At 33.3% G+C, this 23,187-nt stretch overlaps 1 protein-coding gene across 9 annotated transcripts in view; it reads right to left on the reverse strand.

Moving 5' to 3' along the window:
• Positions 1–913: 913 nt before the first annotated feature.
• Positions 914–23,187, reverse strand: part of DDHD1 (DDHD domain containing 1) — a 68,932-nt gene continuing 46,658 nt past the window's right edge. For 4 of the 9 annotated variants that reach the window (XM_081047633.1, XM_081047629.1, XM_081047627.1 and 1 more), the window contains 7 exons: positions 20,628–20,890; positions 19,171–19,246; positions 14,527–14,676; positions 12,440–12,692; positions 11,217–11,408; positions 8,555–8,638; positions 914–3,593 (listed from right to left, as the gene is read on the reverse strand). In XM_081047633.1, coding sequence (XP_080903759.1) covers positions 3,412–3,593; positions 8,555–8,638; positions 11,217–11,408; positions 12,440–12,692; positions 14,527–14,676; positions 19,171–19,246; positions 20,628–20,890 — 1,200 coding nt within the window. In that variant the 3' untranslated portion in view covers positions 914–3,411. Of the gene's footprint in view, positions 3,594–8,554; positions 8,639–9,122; positions 9,179–11,216; positions 11,409–12,439; positions 12,693–14,526; positions 14,677–19,170; positions 19,247–20,627; positions 20,891–23,187 lie in introns of all 9 variants that reach the window. The other 5 variants (XM_081047628.1, XM_081047632.1, XM_081047631.1 and 2 more) reach the window with 2 other exon arrangements.

Here is a 23,187-nt window from a genome sequence, read left to right on the forward strand (position 1 = left end):
CTAATATACTGCCCCTCACTTTATTTTTCATGACCTTTATGCTATTATTTAAATGCTCACGTTACTAAAAAGGGTTGGACTAGATGATCTCTAAAATATGTACAATGAAATTTTAGGATTCTTTGAAAATTATCACAAATATCCACTAAAGTCTGAAATAGGACATATATAACCCAGGCTATCACAATCACAGCACTAATGTTTACTAAATGAGACCTTTGAGATGAAATTCTAAATCCTGCCATTCTGTACACTGCTCTAAGCTCAATACTATAAATATTTCCTTGGCAACTTTCTTTTGACTAAATGCAAAAGGAGAATATAGATGACATGCGAGTTCCCCAGACCCATCCTAGAGGTAGCAGAGTTAAGAGTTCAGTGGGGATGATTCCTGCCACATGTGCTCTTTGCAGGTACAGCAAAAGCTTTTATGTAGGTAAATTATAAAATGTTAGGGAACTATATGTATTTGCCCATTCCTAACCACAAAAATATTTAATGCATGTATTTCAAATTCAAATAGTTACCATCCCATTCCTGGCCGAGGCTTAGGCCCTGGGATAAGAGCAAAATATGGGTAAGAGACAACTTGAGAATAACCACAGAAGTCAACTATCCAACATACACAGATTATAGTCAAATTTTAGTCCTTTCTCCGGTGTTTGATTGCTACATCCTCCTATTCTAAAATACAGTAACATTGGATTATAACATAAGCATAATTACTGTTGAAAATAAAGTTATGAACTAACAAAAGGCTTTTAGCAAAGGCTAATTTTAAAGTAAAACTAAAGCAAAATGTAATCCAAAACAGTTATTATTCTAAGTTTAAATTATTCTCAGGAACCTAATTGGATTAAAACTGAATGATCTGACCAGTACTCAGAAGAATCATCATAGCATGTACACAAAATAGAGAATAAAATTTTAATGGTATCAAAAACAGAACTTTTTTGCTAATTTAGTACTTGCTGGAATAAAGTTCCAAAATGTTACTCAGTAACTGACTTAGCTTCTAAATCAAACCAGAATTTCACATACTCTGTATATCACTTGAGTATATACAAGTACATTCTATGATAACATGCAGAGACATGGAAACAAGGGCTGTGAAATCAAAATCACCATCTATTGATGAAGTAATGAACTGAAAACAACACACCTGTCCAGTAATCCAGAAGATCGCATTTTGAAAAGGGGGTTCTGAGTGTTGCTCTTTTCAAGAATTCAAATAAACTCCATGTGGCTAACTTTGATTTTGTTTTCTCAGTATGGAAAAAGGGAAGCAGATATACTCCTATAGTTATGGGGATATAATTTTATTCACTATTAAAGTTTTGATAGACTTTCACTCTTCTCAGGGAAAAAGAGCTCTTCACATTCTAGTGGCGAAGAATGAATTCCCTAAAGCTCTTAGGCGTTTGAGAGTCACACCACCCACAGCAAAATAAGCTCAAGTACCTTTAATAATACAGTCATACGAGTTTAATTTTCCTGAGAACTAAATTAGACCTACGAAATAAACAGGGTATGAAAATGACCTGAGTTCACAGGAATCTCTAAATTCAAGAGATTGCTTCAGCTTTGCTAAGATGTCATCAAAAACTTTTTATAGCAAGGGTTTCTTAGTGAGTCACATACTTGGTTGTGGAACCTTGGGATCTTTTAAACACTAAAAAGAAGTACTTTATGTTGAACAAATCCAACGAAAGGCCGAAATAGACAAGAGGACTGATGGTGCTGAATAAAACCTGCAAGTAAGCCACAGATCCCCATTATCTTATAAAGAAAGGAGGAGGTGAGATATGCAACCGACCAACTTTACACCCAGTTAGATGACTATTACTGGGAAGCTAAGAAAAATCCTTGTAAGATAAGCAAAGACAGCACCTTAAGTGGAATCAAATGGAAGCCACTCAGAAGTGAGGGTGGTTATGGCAGAGATGGCTTCTGATCCCTCTAAGTAACTCCTCCTTTATGTGTGAGAACACAAGAATGTATAAGACAAATAGGGTAAAATATTGGCTTCACAGTCATTTCTGCAAATTATGAACTGCAACTTGTTATTATTGTTTGTAAACTACTAAGAGGTAACATGTGAATTATTAGTCACTGAACAGCATAGAAAAGAATATGGTCTGGCTTCAATCTGAGCTCTTGTGATTTGCTCTGTAAGCTAATTCAAGGCACTTTAAATGTTTTGGTGCCTTAGTGTATTAACATGTAACATGACAATAACACTCATTTACTTACCTCAAGGAGCTATTACATAGATTATCGAATCTTAAAGCACTTTGAGCTCCTCAGATGAAAAGCACTGTGGAAATAATTACAGCTGAGGAAAACTCTCCCAATGTGTTGGAATCCTTATCTGTTGTGTCTTATGTCTCAATTATGTTTTTGTAAACACTTGAAAAAAAAATTTTTTTTGTTAGTGGCACTCCATCCCTTTACATACAATATTTGGCACATGGATGTTTATATACTTAAAACAGTTGTCAAGCTCCCTACTCCAAAGATTTATTAAATTTTCCAATAAAGTTAATAATTATACCTATTATGGAGTACTCTGTGTTAAGTTTAGAAAACTTAAGCTGAGTGAGGTACATGAGACATAATAAAAAAGTTCATACTTTTTCAAAATAATTGAACTAGTATTATTTGTGTGAAACTACCAGTTTTTAATGAAAAAAATACTCAAAAGTATGCCACAGTGTTTACATATTCATCTGAAGAGTACAAAGATGAAGTTCTGAGAAAACAAGGTCTTAACACCATAGAAAAAAAATGTGGTTCTTAAATTGTTCAAAGGAAACATTAACAAAAAATAATGTTTCATACACTGAAATAAAGCAATTAGTCAGAGGTAATAAATTATAAATACAGTAGTTCAAATATTGTTTCTTTTTTAGCACTGGTTTTCTCAACAAATTCAAAACACTTTAAATATGTTATACTCTTCTTTCAAATGAATTGTGGAAATGGAAGCTTTCATAGAAATCTAAAACAATGATACTTCATGATCTTTACATAGAATACACTAGACTTTGACCATTTAGATTTATAACATATTTTGGTTAATACATTAGATTCAGCCTTTATATTTGGGAGAAATTAGATTGTGATTTGTAACCTTGCAGTTTACCCAAACCTTCCTTACGTTCAGGTCTTGCTTGATTCTCTGCATGGGGGTTCTTCACTCATAATTAAAATGATGAAAACTGTAAATAACTTCTTCTGGAGTGAAAAAATGCTTTGTTTTTTAAATAAAATAAAGTGCTTTTAAATGCAAATATTTTTTGCCCGAAACAAAATTGAAACATACTTAAACCTGAAATCTCCATATCTTGACACACATCGTATTTTAACAGAAAAAAAACAAGTTTTGGGCCATTAATGTCCTTCAAGAGTTCAGATTGCATCTAAGTTGGGTTTTGCATTATTTTCGTGCTCATGTTTGTACATGAAGGTTAAAAGAAAGAGGGCAACATCCAAAGACGACCAATAGGCAGTATGTGACGTGACAGCTGACCAATAGCGGCTCTCCACAAGGCCTTCTCTGAGTTCAAAATCAATTCTGTGATCCAATTCCACTAAAAAGAAAAGAAATCAGATGAATAAACATCACAGTAAGATAGGTTCTATATAGACTTACTAGAGTTGAAGATAAAAATTTAGCTAATACAAGTGATTCTACTAAATATATGTACATATGTATATATTTAAAGTGACTTTCTACTCTAATTGTATGAGAAAAAACATTCGAGGCTTAGTACCTCAGGCTTCTATTTGTTGAGTCCTTTCCTTTGTGCCCAGGTCAATATGGAATAATAACAGAAGAAAATAAAAACAACAACAAAAAAATTTACTTGGTATCCTAGAGTATATTTGGGGTGAAGAAACTAGGCTCAAATCCTGGCTTTCCCATTTAATCATTGTGCATAATCTGTAAAATAAGGGAAGCAGCCCTCTTGCAGAATTATGGGCTGTGCTTACGTGCAGTGATGCCAGTGGGAGTGCAACAGGTCACTAAAGGCTCCTTCCAATGATGAGGCCCTATGTATCAACCGGCTCTGTGGTGACTGTTAAAAGATGCCTTTTTACACCTTTCTACAGTGTTTTCTTCCCCACTTGGTTGAAACTGTCAAAGGCAGCCTAGTCTCTGTCCAGTCAGCAGAGCCTAATGTGTGCCTGGAACAGACACATGGTCCTTAAATGTTTGTTCAATAGAAGAATCCACTGTGTGGCGTGGAAAGTTAAACTGGAAGGAAGAGTGGTGCTACTTGGGAGGAAGGACTTCATTTATATCAGTGCTATCCTCAAATAATTCAGTCAATTAATCTTTTCTAAAATGCACACCTTGCAATACCTGTTAGAGAAAAATCACTTCAACAAATCAAGGCTACTAAAAAATTTCAATCGAATTCATTTAATAAATCCTTAGAGATAAAACACTTAGAAAAATGGCATTTTGATCTTCAGGAACTCCTTTAAAATTGTCAGGGAGCCACACAGTATTTTGAAGGGTCTATTTCAAAAACAAACACACCCAAATCACTACCACTCAGACACTCAAAGTCTGCTAAGTCTGTTCTATGTCCAGAATGCCAGAGAATGTGAAAAGTAAAAACTGACAATTAAGGAGGAGGTTGGAAAAAAAGTTGGGTTTTGCTTTACACTGGGAATTTGTTAAATCAAATGTGAGAAACCTTATTGGTCTAGAGAATAATTTCATATAAATATTTAGCTAATACTTATTTTAATCAGCTATTTTGTGACAGTATCATTTGGTGACTTAAAAATGCATCTACAGTTGTTATTTTTCTATTCAATTGTGCTTTTCTGACAAGAAGTGGCCGTGGATCTATCTGTACATTTTCAGATAAGGTTTATACTTTAGCAGCGTAAATTCCAATTAGGTCATTAAAACCCTTGTAAGATATATTGACATAGGCTTTTTATAAAGTTTTTTTTAAGGCTATTTTTCTTATTTGAATTACAATAAGCTAATTCATAGTAAGTCAGAAATAGCTTAAATCCATGTGTGGAACTGAGAATAGTAATGTCCTAATCTTTTATCTTTTGTATTCCATGGGACATTTCTGTTAGATTTGTAGGTACATTCTTGCACAACAAACAGGAAGATGAAAAAAAGAGGAAACCGGAATTCTCAAACATGATGAAGAAGAGGCAAGGTGAAGTTAGTTATAAAGAAAACGGGAAACAAGAAGAAATCCAGAAGAGATGGGAAACATATGCATTGCTATTGGTAAAGACCACCAAGTTAGAATTTCTAAGAACTCACTTTCAAATGGCACCATAGAATATCTTGTTAGTCCAACAGTCTTAAGTTGAACTGTTGTTTTAAAGTCAGAGTTTTCCTGTTGTAACAAGCGTCATTTGGCTCTGCTTTGATTTTATGTACCTGAAATTTATTCTTAATATGCTATTACTGTTGTGCAATATTGCCTTTCAGATACTAGACACTCAAATGCTAAATTTAATTTTTGTCCTATATTTTATGCCCTTATTTTTATTACATATAGGGACTTTAATAGTGTTAAGTAGATTGGGCCCCCCCTTATTCCTTTCTATTTATTTGTAGTTTATCCCCATCAAAATGGGAATTAGGTAGCCAGCTTGTACCTGACGAAACTCAGTCTCTCGCTTCCTTAAAAGGTTTACCCCAGTTTGTCTGCCAATGCACTTAATCTCACATTTGGGTTGATTTTGCTGGTGGAAGGACAGAACCAGATGGTCCTATGTCTCATCTTCTCTCTCCCGTTTATGTAGATCAAAGAATTCCCAAGGGAGTGAGGTTCTACATGACAGCACCATTCTAAGTATTGTGAAATGTGGTCTTGGCCAAAGTGGGCCCAAATCTACCTGGAGTTCCCATGGACCTAATTTCTTACAATTACCACATAAAGTTTTTTTTTCCAGTTTTTCTCATTGAGTTAGGTCAAAGGAAAACATAAAATCATCACTTTGTCCTTTCTCTCTCTTGCATACCTAAGTGCTATAATTCATCTGTGCACAAGGAATGAGATTGCTGAACAGCTAAAGTAAAAATGAGAAAGAAGTGTTGGCTTTTAAAAATCATCAGCAGTTTGTTTATACTGTGTTAAAACATGGATTATTTTCTTTTCTGGGAGTCGTGCAAACAGGCATATTTCCCTCCCTGTTCCTTAAAGCAAATGTCTGCAATCTACATAGTGTGAAGGTAAAGTGTCATCGGTACTGTGCTTTCATCAGAGAATTCTTTTGTATACAAGGCTTGTCAACATGGAAATGGTATTTAAAAAATAACATGAATAGAAAGGATTTTAGTATTATAATGTGTCTTAACTGGACTGGTTACTACTATTTAATGGAAGCATCTTAGCTTCTCTAGAGAGAAATTTTCAAAAACTTAATGAATCTTAAAAGTTGTCTTATTTGAAGTAATAATTATGGTCATAATCACATGATATTTGGCTCCAAGTAGACACCAAGAAAGATACTTAAAAGTACTAGCAAAGGAAACTCTGTTTGGAAACTCTGTGTTTCCAAATGACTGGTGAAAGATTCATTTATAATAATAAAGATTATGCTCAGAGTACTTGTTGGCAAATTATGATTCTTCTTTTCGTGCTGCCTCAGAGCGACTATACATTTCTTGTGGTTAGGTATTTGACTTTCAAGGAATATTTACATTTTGTGAATTATCATAGTTCCAAATATATTTAAGAATATTCCCCAACTACCCTTTATTTGAGAAAAACAAAAATTCTAAAAAGAATTTTATCATCAGTTGTCATTTCTACCAAAAAAATTTCCCAACACAAATACCTAAATTTGATAACAGATGGGCTATGTGGGTAAATATAGACTCTATGTATAAATCTTGACTACAAAGGCTCCAGGAGATGGCCAGATTTGTTGGCCCCTCTACAATCTGGTTTAAGAAACTTTTCCAGTCATATCCAAAACTATTCCCTCGCATTCATCCTTGGCACTTCTTAAGAAAACGAACTTCTGGTTCCTACACTCTATGCTTCTACCTCTGTGCTTTGCTTATACTGTTTCTTCTCCCTGCAATGTCTTTTCATCTCTGCATGTCCAAATAGAACTTCTGTGAAGCATTTTACGATTTCTCCAGGTGAAAGCATTTTTACTCCTTAGAACTGACAGTCCTTTACCTGTACCTCCATTGTGTAGCTGATCACATTCTACTACGTAATTATTTTTGTAGTTATCTACCTTCCCTACTAGAATATATGCCCTCTAGAAAATGCTTAATTTCCACACCAGCATTTAACATCTTTATGGGTAGCAATGAAGTATTTTTCATCTTGGAATCTTTCCTAGCGACTACGCCTTGGTATCTTGGCTTATGGTAAACATTTAATAACTAATTGTTGAATGAATAAAGACAGGGGGAGAGAAAATAGAAGCTATATACATATTAGCATCTGAATCAGTTTGTAGTGATGATTAGTGGTCTAACTGCTTAGGTAGTTGGAATGGCTTTAAGAAAGTGGATAATAAGCTGCTTGAATGCAGGACAGATGTGTGAGTGAATTAATTTTCCTTTCTCCAACTAAATATGCAAAAATCACAAATAAAAGTATTTCTTTTGGAAGTAAATATTACAAGAGCAGATACCAGAGTAAGCACTTTTATAAGATCATTTCTTGAGGGGAACTCACTGAGTTTGATCAATACAAACTGTTGGCAGAGAAAAAACATCAGGTTGTTATACTAAAACATGGCTTTGGAACTAGTAGCAAATAAGAGTGATTTTGAAAATAGAAAAAAAATGTGTGAAAATTGGTAATTAAATACAGAAATTGTAAAATTAATTTGAATTTAAAAATCCAAAGAAAAACCTGTAACATTTTTTGTTAAAGACACAAGTCCAATATATTTTTTAAAAAAGAAAAAAGAGAGGAGTTGTGGAAAAAAAGAATGAAAAGTTAATTGATAAAAATAATTTCAAAGTGCTAGGATTAATCCTTAGTATTTAGACTTTGCTGAAAATTAAGAGATTGAAAGTATCTCTTGCATCCAATAATACTAATATTTTTCTTTAAGTGAACCTACCCATCTAAAGAACATTAAATATTTGTATTGAAACCAGGTATCAGCTATGGCATACCTACAGCCCTAACTGTATTACTGATATCTGAAATAACTTGGAATGATTAAATTCTTTATACTATGAAACCCTTTTATATATCTAGGGTATTACATGAAAATAGTAGTGAACCTCTTTGAAGCCTTTAAGACAATAGAGAAGAAAGAAAACATCTTATGCTTTCCTCCCCTCTAAAAGGTTCCTTCTTTGTAGGAGGGTATAGAAGTATTATATATTTTAGCATATTAGGTGCTAATCAAGTCAGATTTCAGGACCACTACCATTTAAGATTAGAAAATACAGGAAGAAAATACATATAAAGTAGTCTATAAGCTGATCTCATAGAAGAATTGATCCAATTTTTCAGTGAGCAGAAGAACTCTAAGTAGATCATTTTCATAGTATTCTGAATGCTATTCCTGACATATACCATACCGAGGGCATTATCTTTATTCTGCATTACATTTTCCGGAAAAAGAAGTTGTGGGAGATTAAAGAACGATTCCTGAAGTCTGAAATCTGTGAAAAAAAAACACAAGATGCTGTAAAGTGGTGGATGATAGTTACAAATGGCCTTCAATGAAGTGGCCATAAGTTAGAGCAATGCTCCTAAATAAGCTGATTAAACTTAGCATACATAAAGAATACACATTTTGGTTTTTGTGAAGAATTCTTCATGGAAAATGTAAGCATAATTAATTTTAAAATGTCATAATCTATTAACATTCAGATATCCCCCAAATTTATAGTTCATTTAAGTTCGAACCTAGAGGCAAAACACTGCTAAAAGAAACTGGTCTTTTCATAATATGCTATAAACACGAGCACAAGAAATGAAACAGTAAAACCACTGTCAATAAATTCAGACTTTTTAAAAGAATGAACAATAGCTACATAAGATGCTTTAACTTGATGACAATAAAGTGGTTTCAACTGACAACACTTCCTCTTCAAAGAGAGAAACCCTGATTGATCATGAATTCAAAGTCTGTGTCCATCTTACTCTTAAAACGCGAGGGAATCAGTTGGTAGCTTCCAAATAAAGGTGATGGAGAAGAACTGAGGCAACCAAGGTGAGCGGAAAGAAGAAAGGAAGAAAGCCAGAATTACCTATTCGCAATGACCAAATTCTAGAAAGAAGATTTAAGGAAAAGTTTCATGATTTGCAAGAGACAGCCAAAATAGCGATTAAGACTTAAGAAATCTGTCTAAATCAGGATTACACAGAAGAGGATATTATTGAAGCTAGTCCAAGAGTTAGTAAGGCTAATCTTGATGATCCGATTTAAAAGGCAGAATTCTACGGTGGTAGTAGGCATCCAATTTTAATAGCTACATCTGTAATTAGCACTGGATATATGTAACTAAGACCCACGATTAGCTCATATTTAATCAAGTCTATAGTTGCCAAGGAACTTACCATTAGAATCAACAAAGAATTTATATGCAAGAATGACAGAAAATGTATTTTGTTCTCAAAACATAATGATGCGCTACAGCTAAGCACCTCTACTCACTGTTGACCTGAAAGAGGAAATAGGAGACTTCTCTATGATCATTTTGAAATTACTATGTTAAATAGTAAAAAAACTAAAAAATAGTTTTCCTCCCTCAGATCCTATAGGTTTTCACTATACGTTTTCATTATCCTTTCTCTGGGGCTCAAATTCTACCCTGCTCATTTTTTGAATTATCCTATTTACCAGCATCTTTGTTGTGTGTTAACATTACAAGGAATTGTGACTTTTTACCTACCATCTTACAAAATTCTCTGAAATAATTTTCCTCAGAATTTTAGTTTTCTTTCAACATCTGCATGCTACAACAGAATTTTGTATTTTCACAATCACAATTCTAAGTCGAAGTGAGAGCTTAAGTTAGCAATAGTATAGGAACTCTTATTAAAAAGCTAAATATGAAATTTGTACAAATGTCAAAGTCTAAAATGCATTTTCTAGGCAGTATTCAAAAGGCTTGCAATTATAAAATTTTCAGTACTCAGAGTCTGACACACATAAGATTAAGTTTAAAAAATGCCACTGGCCCCAACAGGAAATGTCCAACTCAGGAATGTCCAGGATAATTCATCCTGGAGTGGGGTTGACTGTGGAGAAAGATCGAGCCTCTAGGACTGTCACACCTGAATTTCCTCTTTAAATAAGTTTTATGGATGGCAATGAATACTGGTCATTTTAAAATTTAAAGTAGCAGCCATATTAAGAAAACAAGGCTGTAAGGATCTCAAATGAAATGTTTAAAAATTTTTAGAAAAAGAAAGTTTTCCTCTTCTTATGGTAACAGAAAGGAAGTAGCTAGTTTCAGAACCTATATTTCCTTATATAAGTCAATGGAAAAATAGGACTTGACTTATTATTCTTATTTTACTGGACACTTAAAAGTAAGGGTCCACTTTAGACCCTTGGAAGTAAATATATACACTGAGTAAGTGTATTAGTGTTTTACAACAATGCAAGATTTTAAAACTTATAATTCCACTGAAAAAAAATTAAATAAAGCTCCATTCTCATGCCAAGTCCAGCACAACTATCTATTCATTCACTCATTTCTTGAGTACCTACTTTATACTAGGTAGTGGGATAGACGTGGAAGCCATAGAGTAGATCCAATTCTGATTGAAGCTTTGGAAGTTTTATAATTAGGTTGCATGAAGGGAACAGTGAGATTAGCAGTAGGATGGCTTTGGCATAGCAATCTTTTAAAAGTTTAAGAATAGATACAGTATAGTTTTGGTATAATTTTTGAGGCTGAGAAGACCATATTTTAAAAATCTATTTTGTAAAAATCAGGGGGTGCTTACCACAAAGAGATTTGTTTTAGGCTTGATGTTTAAGACGCTTGTGCCACAGGCCCTGATTATTAATGTCCTTAACTATTAATTCACCAATGCACAGAGTGAAACTGCATTTACCTGCGATTAGTCTTAAAAATGTAAGCAGCGGAAAAGCACTTTTTCTTTCAAAGCTAATGTAAGCGTTAGATTTTAGAGCCGACCACTAGTGTTAATATTAATCCTCTGTGCCCTTATCAAGGTTTAAAAAGATATAGTAAACTTAAGGAAAGAACAGTATGAACTAACATGCAGAATCAAGAAAGCCAGAAGTGCTATGTGGAAAGGTCTGTGTTGCCACGGTGGTAGTAGGAGGTGAGGCAACTGGCTTCTTTTCATCTTCTATTGAGTCTTTTGATGTCTCAGATGGTTGCGATGTAGATGAACGTCCAAATCTTGAGAACAACATTCCTCCAAGTCCCTTTCCAATGCTAGCAGCTCCTGCATTTCACAAAACAGGGCAGTTATTCTGCTGAATTACACCACATACCAAGCTAAGGAGCACCACCCATAATTACAGCCAATTGGCAGAGGGATCATGCCCTAGTCATGTTTTTCCAGGGTGGGAAAGTAAAAAAATTACAATTTATACTGCAGGCTTCTAAATAAAAATGGAGTTGAACAGAATAAGAGTTGCACAAACTCTAGGAATATAGCTTACAAACAAAGGAATAAAGATTCTATTTTAGTCAAGTGATCATTGCTTATTAAAGTATTTGGTAAGATTAAAAACTTATTAATAAAAGAATCATGCCATTGACATGGACATATATTTATTATTGGCATGCTCAATACTGAAGTTAAGTGGATATGTTATAAAAAGCTATCAGTAAAGAATCTGTGAGTATGATGAAGTAACATCAGTAAGTCCAGCAGATAAAGCCTATTTATAGTGCCATCTTGTGGCATTTTATATTAAGGCACCTTGCAACCAAATGCAATGGCCAATAGTAAGTGGCACATAACAGCTTCAGTGCTACACCAAACACTGTGGCTGGTACTCAAGATCATTTCAGAGAAAAATTAAATATCCTGTTGCCCTCAGGAAGGAAACAGTATTGAGAGACTTTTAAGACATGACTCAGAGAACTGGTTGGCAGAGACGCCCTTAGAACTCAAGTACCCCCACTCATTTCACAGATGAGGCAGCAGAGCATTAAAAACTATGTGACTTGCCCAAGAGCTCATAGTAAGTGGTAGGGCCAAGATTAAAATAAGGGACTTGATTCCCAGACCCTTTTTTGTGCATCCAGCTATCTCATATTCTAAAACAACAGGACCTGATCAAATTAGAGAACTTCAGGGCTTTTTGGCCCTCAAATATGAACCGTGACAGGACAGTTGATTCTAAACATGGGGAATTTAACTACTGGAGGTTTTATAATACATAGTGTATTTAAAAGTACCCAAAATTTAATGCCAGTATAAAAAGTATTTATATTCATTAATAAGGAATACTGAAGAGAAATTACCTAATATGCTTGCTTTGCCTATGTTTGTTATAGATTCTCCATAGTGCCGGCGGGACAAGACTGGCGAGGTCACAGGACTTGGTATTGTTGAAATGCCTTCATTCTCTGAAACTGAGGTAGGTTCTTTTGCTGGGTGGAGAAAGCTTGGCTTCATATGCTCATAAGGTAGAGGATTGGAAGTATTATACCAGTGGATCTGGACAGGTGAAATGTTGCTGTAGTGTTTCAGTATTAATGGTTCTAATCTATAAGCCTTGATTTAGAAAAATTAAAAATACAACATTAAGGCACACTGCTCAGATTTTAGTAAACTCTTTTATTCTTATTCTATTGCATGCTCAGTAGACCTTAGGGAATTTTTAAAAACCTGATAATTCTAACATGTATTCCTATTTGTTCACTCTTAATACTTTAGTCTAATAGTGCCCATTAATTAGTTTTCCAGAAAAATGGATTCATTTTTATTATTTCCTGATATTGAACAGATTTATATTAGTCTCACAAAGCTGAAGCAATTGAGAGTAAACTGGAACACAGTAAATAAAGTCAATTTTTAATTTCTTAGGAGCTCTTAGTAAACTCTATTTTCAAACAGATTAATATAGTAACAAAGAAATTAGGTACTGGTATTTGTCTAATGTGAAGTGGAGATGATATAACAGAAATGGCAATGGACTTGTTGGCTCAGAATTCCAAGTTCATATTCTGGCCTCTGTCACTTATTAACTGTGTGACACTTATCAAGTCACAAGGTCTCAGAGCCTCAGTTTCCTGAGCTGTAGAAAGAAGATAACATTTCCTACCTCAAAAGGATGGTGGAAAGAACAGATAATAGATGTAAAAACTGCCTAGCATAGTTCTGACAAAAACTATTAAAAATGCATTACTTTAAAAAAAGTCACAGAAAAACTATAAAATGAATAAAAATAATTTATAATAGTAAAATGAGTTTGGAACCCTCCTTTATAATGTAACAAAGTTTAAGATTATACAAAGGACACTAAAAGCTCGAAGTTCACCTATGAACTCAAGTTCACTTTCAAGTTATAAGAAAATGAGTTCAATGTATATTAATGTGATACTTAATATCTAGCTGGATATTTTCACATACAAGTATATTTTAGTTAATTCTAATAACCCTGAGGTAAAATATTATCATCTGCAGATAAGATTATCACACAGATAAGAAACAGTCTCAGAAGTGAGTTGGCCAAGATTGTGCATCTGTATTTAAATAGAGTATTAGATTCCAGCTCAGTGAAATTTATTTATTAAATACAGTTGTTCTGATTCTTTAACATATGGGAAAATTTCTAAAATCCTAGTGTTTAGTTAATATTATATTTACTTGGTACTAGCTAACACTCTTTTAAAATATTTTACACAATTATATACAGCTGCTTTTCAGAGACTGAATGCTACTTAATTGTTTTTTTTTTTTTAAATTTAGTTATATCTAGCCTTGTCCCCAAATGGATTTAAGGGAGACTTTTTCTCATCTAAAAAATGATGCAGTAAGCTGTTTATCTGGATGCCAGATCCTTGGAGTGTTTACATTAAAAAAAACATTACAATACAAAAATAATAGAAAATGTAAAATCCAAAATTTTATAATTCTATCAGGCTAAAATAGACTCTTCTACTTTTTCATGTTTAATACATAATATTTAAATATTTTCATTTCTAAGATGATTTACTAAACACATTTCAATATTGTAGAATGTTTTAGAGACAAAAGTGGGATTTTTAAAATTTATGATTGCTAGGTTATTGGTATTAGAACTGGTTAGGGTGTGCAAGTCCAGAACACTCCTTCTTGTCCTTTGTATTAATTGTTGAGAGATAATATTTTTCACATTATGCTCTTCAACTACAAGAACAATATAAATAGGTCATCTCTAAGGTATTTTATTTCCTGAGCTCTACATCAATCAAAACACAAATGTTTTAAAAATATGAACCTATGCAAATATAATCAGATAAATGAAATCTTTCTTATTAATTCAGTTCTACCTTGCAATATTTCTTACAGACTCTTTTAGGAACAATTTAATATTGAGAGAAAAATGTCTATATTTGCAACTCACCACTGGATCTGTTGGATGAAAAATATTTAGTAACCGGTTACAAATCTCTCGGGGCAATATGTGGTCTTGACTTCCACTATTTCCTGGGCGAATGCCACGCAATGCCAAAAAAACTGCTAATGGGGATCCCATGCAGAAGAAGTTCTCAACCTAAAATAATACAGTCATCCAAAATTTTAAAAATGGCTAAGTGTCTTTCAACAGAATTTGGGTGTAATATATGATAAAATACAAATAATAAAATTATCTCCAAATATACTGTATTTTGCCATGTATATTGTGCACTTTTTTGCCCAAATTTGTGAGGGAAAAATAAGGATGTGCATTATACATAAGTAGTACTAATTCGGCATCTATATGCATGTTTTTAACTCTTTTATTTATGCTTATGAGTTAAAAGTGTAACAACAGAAATCAATAATGGTATCCGTATGCAAAATAATACTCTGGAATACGATAATTGGTTTTGTTGAACTTATGACTAACTTGCGACGACGATGAGTTCTTGGCCTTCTGTGATGCGTAAATATCATAAATTTGTTACTGGTACATAAAATTTCTTGTACCATAATATGTTAAAAAAGAAATGCTAAAATTCCTTTATAATACAAAAAACAAGTACCTAAATGTAAACAAATAAAATTTTCAATTAAAATATTAAAACAAAAGATTTTTTCCCCTGAAAGTTTGGGCCAAAAACATGGGTGTGCATTATACACGGAAGTGCATTATACGTGACAAAATATGGTATGTCTTTTTTCTATGAGCTTTGTCTAGATAGTACCTACATTATTTGTTAACTATATGCCAATCACTACTTATTCTACACAATCTACACAATCTATTATTTCAGGAGCAACTTCATTATCTTTAAATCTAATAGAAAATGAAGAATGAGAAGAGAAAAAGTATAAAGAGAAGGAAGAAAATTTAATTGTGTTTCTATACACTAATCAAGGATTTATTAAGCTACTATGTTGTGTGAAATAATATACTAGGTTCTGTGAAAGATATAAAGATGAATAAGGCAGAGCTTCTACACTTAAGAATTTCCATTTACAATCTGTGTGGGAGGCAGAATAAAATAAGTACATAAGACAGGCAAAGTGTGCTATAATGTGAGAGTAGAAAAAGGAATAATTCCAACTCTGAGGGCTTTACAAAGGAGAGAGCATTTACATGGGCCATAAAGATGAAAAGAATTTCCATAGTTGGGGCATTGGGACTGGGGAAAAAGATATTCCAGGCTGATAGAACCACATGAACTGAAGCAGAGGCAGGAAAGAACCTGGCTTAATTTAGAGAATAGAAGTAGTCTGACATGGTTGAAATATTGGGTGTTGGGAAAATGTAACTTGAAGTGAGAATGTTATAGAACCTTGACTGACTAAGAAAGTTGGACTTGATTTATTTTATAGGTAGTGAAGGATAATATGATCTGATCCATGTTTCAGGAGGTTAGTAAACCGGGTAGTAGTAGCTCGTGGATAAATTAGAAGATTGAGAGGCTGGTGACTATTGAAAAAGTTTAAGCAAAAGATAGTCTGAACCCAGGCAGGAAAAGCTATTCCATTCAGAAATGGAAATGTGAGAGGACAGGGTTGTATCAGCATGACTGAATGGAGATGGGAACATGGAATGAATCAGAGACAATTCATAAAATTTGAGTGTGGCTGAGTAGGAGGCTAGTGGTTCCATTAATTGTAACAAGGAACTCTAAGTAAATTCTTTTTCTTTTATTGTTGCTCATAATAAGTGTGAAGTATCTGTAACATATCTAACAGGTAGCTTAAAATTTAAGACAAGAAATACAGAATTGGATATGTCATCATCCAAGTCTATATATGGTAGACTTGTGTTACCACTATAGAAGTGATGTGTAAAACCAAGAGAATGGGAAAGATTGCTTAGGAAGCATACAGAATAAAATGGCTTTAGATAGAACTATGAAGAATGTCTACATTTGGTTAGCAGGTGAAGGAGGTAAAACTACAAAAGGGAGAGTGAAAGGAAAAAGAGAACCAGGATAATGGTATCATGGAAGACAAGGGAGAAGGCTTCAAGAAAAATAGGGTGGTCAACAGCACTGGATTATATACAGAATGTAATACCTTTCCCTACTAAATCCACCCTACCTTTCTCATATGGTCCGTATCTTGATGAGTGAGACATCCCAAATTCATCCTTCCCTCTCATCTCCAACATCTAAAAAGTCATCCAACAGGTTCTAACATTTCACCTCTCATTTGGACTATATTGTAACAGTATCCTTGCCTCCAATTTTATATACCTTTTCCCACAATGCCTCTAGAATGATTTTTCTTTTTATGCAAATGAAAAATATATGAATGAATATGTATTTTGAAATGGTACCTTTATGTTAAAGAAGGTTTGAGAAAGTTTTTGTTTTTAAAGGATTGGCTAACTTCAACTGAAAGTTTGAAAACTGAAGAAAATTAACTTGTGTTAAGAAAAATTAAAAATATAAGAAAAAGCATTTGAAATAATAGTGACACAGATATTATAAAAACACCAATTTCTGAAAGGATTAAGGTCATTTCTTCTATAAAGTGAGGAAAAAAGGATAGAGAAAGATACGCAAAACAGTACAGATAGAGAAAGCTAAGTAAATCCTTTCTGCGTGATATACACACATGCACACACACACACACATCCTAGCAAAATGCTTTATACATTGGTCAGGCACATCATAAATGTTTGTTAAAAACATGGAATAAGTAACTTTTCTTTGTCTATGACTGGTCTGCAGTTTGACATACAAACACACAAACGGATATTCTCAGGTAAGAGTAATGACTACTTTAGTGAGATCTACATTCATTAAATATTTTGAGAGATGAAAAAGAACTTTAGACATTTAGTCTAACCTCCTTGTCCAGGGATGAATAAACAGATGAATGCAGAGATGCTGAATGATTCCGTTAATGCTATATAACTAGTTAGTGGCAAAGCCTCATGCTCAGAACCAAAGTTTCCCAGTCTCCAAACCAAAGTTTGTCAATATCTTTTTTTTTTTTTTAAGTTCAATGGTCACCTGTAACAGATCTAACGCCTGTATTCTGAAAGTAAATCCATTTGCCAGTTAATAGGCACAGAAAGACTTCTTTTCGAACGCTGGAGTCCTAAATATTAATTTGCCAATTCATCAGATATTCCTTTTTAAACTTCAGATTTTTTTCTTCCAAGTAATTAAATAACAACTAAAATCCATATTATTAGACTAGACATGACTATATGTTAGAAGGATACACAATTATAGTGCATAATTTCTAATAATGTAATACTGAAATATGAGGTCCAAATATAGTTAGTGGATCACACTCAACTCTCCAGTAAAAAACTCAGGACATAAAATATTAATAGAAGAGTGTACTTTTTCTATTAGATCAATCCTACATATTTAACATTGATTATATATAGTAATGGTGGTAGAGATGGAACTTAAATTCCAGGTGGGAATGATTCCAAATGGCTTTTAAATGTATGTTATAACTTTACCATATGGCTTTTACATATGTTTTATTATTATTATTATTTTAAAAACCTTTGTAAGTCTGGAAATAGATTCTATAAGAAAATCCTCACTGTCTTAAAAAAAAATAATTCAGTCCATTACTTAACCTGTATGTTAGGTTCCTGTGAGAAAAAAAATAACCAGATTTTAAGAGATAATCACAGTACATTAGACATGGGCATATATTTAACAGGCAATGAGTATAAGGAAACTTATGCCATTTAACAATGCAAATTATTTTTCAGCTATAAGCTACATCCTTTCCAATAGTCAAGTCAATGTTGATATTTGCCACTTTTATTCTTCTAAACCGTCGTTTCTGACACCTCCATTCTGATGCTCACAAATCCTGAAATGTTCCCATTGCCTATATTAAATGTAAGTCCTTTTAGCTCTTCCTGGTCTTCCACAGACCCACTGCCCAGAGTCCTGCATATTTTAGCCAAACTGTTTTGCTTACCCTGCTCCAGACAAACAAGTGTACTCTGTCTTGTGCTTTTGTTACACGTTTCTCATTGATTGGAATGACAGCTTTCCATCCCTAGAGTCATCATTGATATGCTTCTACTTATTTTTTTTACTACCCACAACTAGTTGGTCACTAAGTGTTGCTAATTCTAAATACTAAATATTTCCCAGATCTGTCATATTTTTCTTCTCCCACTACTTGAGATTATTTGATGTTTCTCAGAGGTACTATAAAGTTATATCCCTCTATGCTTTATGTTCTTTCTTTTACACAGAACAGCATTTTTCCTTTCCTCCACTTGGCAATATCCAATTTACTGATAACAAGTACGAATGTCATTTCTTTATAATCCTTTACAGGCAAAATTAAAACCTCTCTCTCGAGCATACATTATGATTCTGTATACTGCTAATAACACAAGTAACACTGTATTATACATCCTGAAGGCTGGGGAACCATCTTTTCATTCTTTTCTCTGTAGTATCGGAAACTAGCAGTGTCCAACATATAGTATGTGTTCAATAAATATTAATTTTAAAAAACAATAATTAAGATTTCTTTTGAATCCTAATGTCATGCTTCAAATGATGTTTGGAAAAAAGTGAGATAAATAATGAAAATCTCATTTGTCTTTCCTTACCTTAAATTTTAAGGCAGGTGTTTGTGTCATAGATGATGCCTTCAATCCATGTAGCCGTTCTTCTATTTCTCTCAGCCTAGGAACCAGTATGAAATTACATATACGTTTGTATTTATAATTTCATAAATATTAGATGCTCACTAGTTCACTAAATTATAAAGAAGAAAATGATACCCTTTATCCAATCCCTCAAATTAATCCTTACTGACAGTATTTAATAAATGCACCTGCCATAGTATAGAAAGTCTATAAAAGTTTATAATTTGATTAGTAAAAGTATCCCTACTCTTCGTAATACCTGCTGTTAATAGCGTTTGGGGAGACCCTTCAATAAAATGTGAGGCAAATTACCTACACCTTTAAAAAAGAAATCACACCAAATGTTCATACTATATATGTTGTTCTTTCTTTTTCTAGACTTCGTGAATCTTAGAGATCTTTTCATTTTACTGCCTCCTTATCGACTCTTCACTTTATAATAGCTGTGCAATTGTATATGATACAAATGAACCAGAGTTTATTTAACTCTCCTCTGCTAATGAACATTTGGGTCATTTCATTTTTTTCCCCATTATAATGTTCCGTATCTCCTCACATTTAATAAACAATGGAACTAAGTTTTTTTTAAAAAGGGGGCAGTTCTTTTTCTAGGCATGTTTAAAATGCTGCTCTGAGGCTTGCCAACATGACATTTTCTTTCAAAACTATCAATTATTTTGCAGCCATAAAATTTATGTATCTAGCCTATAGTAGTTAATAAGATTCTAAATGAAATCCTTAGATAACTTCCATTAAGACTGAAACAAATCCAAGGCTTCCTGAATAAAAATTTGAGTCAATTGAATTGGTTGTTTTTATATAATGCTAACTATCAAAATGAGTGCCTTTCACTGTTCTATTAAAATCAATTAGGTAATCATTAACAGGACAAAGAAGACGAGAGGATGTAATTAGGGATGAAGATAAGGATGTAGCAAAGAACTAAGAGGATCGGAAGCCCACAAGTGATCAGATAATTATAAAATCTGTCAAAAATAAGATTTGCCAAGGAAAAAAGAGCTTTAAAATTATTTCCAAATTAGTAAGAAAGGTAAAGAAAGGCCCATCTCTAAGATTAGCAAAACTACAACGGATTACAGACTGATAAACATTTTCAACAGGGATTCTATTCAGTGACTCAGCATGGAATAAATCTGAGATTTCACTGCTAATAAATTGTGAAGGATACACAGAAGGAAAAGAGGAAGATGACAAAACCGTTTTTTTTTATGCTATCGGAAAATGCATGTAATTAGCAAGAGAATTAAGTCTTTGCTCAATTAGGCATGTTATCCAATCTTTGAATAATCCTGAAACAATATATATTTCTTCATCATGAAAATCAAAGTTTTCTCCTACGAAGTCCAGTAATTCCATGAAGACATTTTAAATTCTTTTAAGAGATTAGGGTATTTTACCGTCGTTTTGTTATATAGAGTTCATCAAGAAGATGTCGTTCCTCATAGGTCATCCATCGTTCATCGGGCAACTCTTCTTCCTTCTGCAGCAACTGTTCATAGAGTCGAACTGGATTCCAGCCAGTCATTATGTCGTAAGTGATTACACATCCCAAAGAATGTGACACTATTGAGACTTTACCCCCTTTTTCTTCAAAGTCTGGATTCCGAGAACAGAAAAGGGAATATAATCGATTCAGCTCTTGCTGAAGGCCTTTAACTAGCTGTTTGAAATAAGAGAATATTACCATATTAGAGTAATCACTGACTACTATAATCTTTATTTCTAAACTCAGATATATTAAGAAAGAAAAATATACATTACTGGCCAAATATACTTAGGTTATTAAAATTAACTCAGCTCCTTTAAAACCTTTCAGGAAATGAAGTAAGGTGTATATTAATATACAGTAAGGTATATAATGAGTAAGGTGTATATTAATATAATCCATACATTACTAAAGAATAAAGGCACATGTTACCCTTTCATAGACATATAGTTCCTTTCATACTCCATAAACAAACTATATGAACTACCAGTCCCATAGATTGAAAAAAAAGCTCCATGAAGATTCCAGTAAGATTTCCAAAGAGCCCCTGGAAATTTCTTCACTGCAACTTACTCATAATCAATTCTAAATTTTTGTACCTTATAGTTTTTAGGCCATAGTAACTTTCAGAAAAGGAGTATCTGAGTTTATGATAACAGGTATGCTAATATATTATATTATTACACTATGCATTTTGAAAAGAATGTAATGAAATGTTAATATTGATCTACTTGATATTCCAAAATTCCTGTTAAGTTAGCAATATAGATATGAGTAAAAGTTGTTTTACACAGCTGGAAAGCAGGGTTTTTTAAGGTTTAGAGATTAATAATGTGGGAAGTATTTTAGTCATTTTTTTTTGAAATTTAGTGTTAACAAGTATTACTGAAATATTCCATAAAGTCAGGACAGTAAGGTTCTTTTATTACTCAAACCCATACTGGGCCCTCACCTGATTTTTAAGGCACTTCTCTCCTCTTCCTAGCATTCCTTACTACTATTTGATTGTAAATTTCCTGTTTGATTTTTAATTTCTCATTTTAGTTCTCCTTAATATGCCAGCTATTACTCTGACATACAAATTTTAGTTATATATTGCTTCCATTTTCAATCCTGTTATTTTTGTCTCAAGAGACAAGTAGACTTCATCAGATTTTACTGAACATTCTCTACCTGCTGACATGAACTGAAAATCATTTGAGCATTCATGCTTTGCAAGATTAGCAGTGACGTGAATTAAGGCACGGTGTTCTGATTGTTAACATCTCAGAGCCCTACAATGCAACACTGAGGGTCTGGTTAAAGCTACTGAAACCGTGTATCGGGTCTGATGAAATATATTCAGCCAATGAAGGAAGAGAAGGACAAGATGAGCTGGTGGCATGTGGAAGGACGATAAGCTGCCTTTTCTCTAAGGAAGAATGCAAAGCTTTTACTTTAATTGGATATTTTAACTTTTTTTCCAGGAAAAGGAAAAGAATTCCATGCTTTAGTGCAACAGTTTTCCAATTTTCAATGTGCAACAGAATCATTTGGAGGGCTTATTTAATACAGATTACTAGCCTCCATCCCTGAGTTTCTGATTCAGCAGTTCTGGGGACCACACTTCTGAACTACTGCTTTAGTGGCAAATCATATAAAAGTCTCCTAATACCTGAGTTGTAGGTAATTCTACTTAACATAGTTTAAGGAATAGGCAGTCTGATATGAAATTACATGATTTTTTCAAGGTGAGCTACAATGTAATGTTTTGGACTTGGCTTGGATAAGAATATCAACTAACCTTTAAAATTTTTAAATTTTCCTGATTTACAATCTATGTAAAGTGAAGTATAAAAAAAACCAGTGTTTAGATAAAATAAATTCCTTTAAAAGCAACATTTGTTAATAGTTTTTACTTTTGAAGACTCATGCCATGTAAATCTAGAAACACTAAAATATACTTGAGTACTCTGCTCTGGCAAAAGGTACTTAATCCTTTTTTTTAAAATATCAACTCTTCTAAATTAATTTTTTTCAACTTTTTATTTTTTTATATTTTTAGTGTGTTTTTCCAGGAACCCTCAGCTCCAAGTCAAGTAGTTGTTTCAATCTAACTGTGGAGGGCGCAGCTCACAGTGGCCCCTGTGGGGATCAAACCGGCAACCTTGGTGCTACCAGCAGCATGCTCTAACCAACTGAGCTAACTGGCCACCCCCCAAAATGTAAAAATTAAAAAAACAAAAAGATCTACCAGTATCTCTACTAGTGATTAATCTATTTCATATTTCAAAAATTTAAAGCATCTCTCATTATACCCAATACTTCCTTAGTTCAGCAATCACATATAGTAGATAACAGAACAAGGGTAAATATTTAAGACAGGAAATCTATCTGACATTAAAATATTTCACCACAGAATGAAACAGAATGGGCAGTTTCTGAAGAGCTGATCTTTTCATTTGTTTTAATAATCATATACTTGAATAGAA

The sequence above is a fragment of the Rhinolophus hipposideros genome (genome assembly GCF_964194185.1).
Source record: "Rhinolophus hipposideros genome assembly, chromosome: 5".
Classification (NCBI taxonomy): domain Eukaryota; kingdom Metazoa; phylum Chordata; class Mammalia; order Chiroptera; family Rhinolophidae; genus Rhinolophus; species Rhinolophus hipposideros.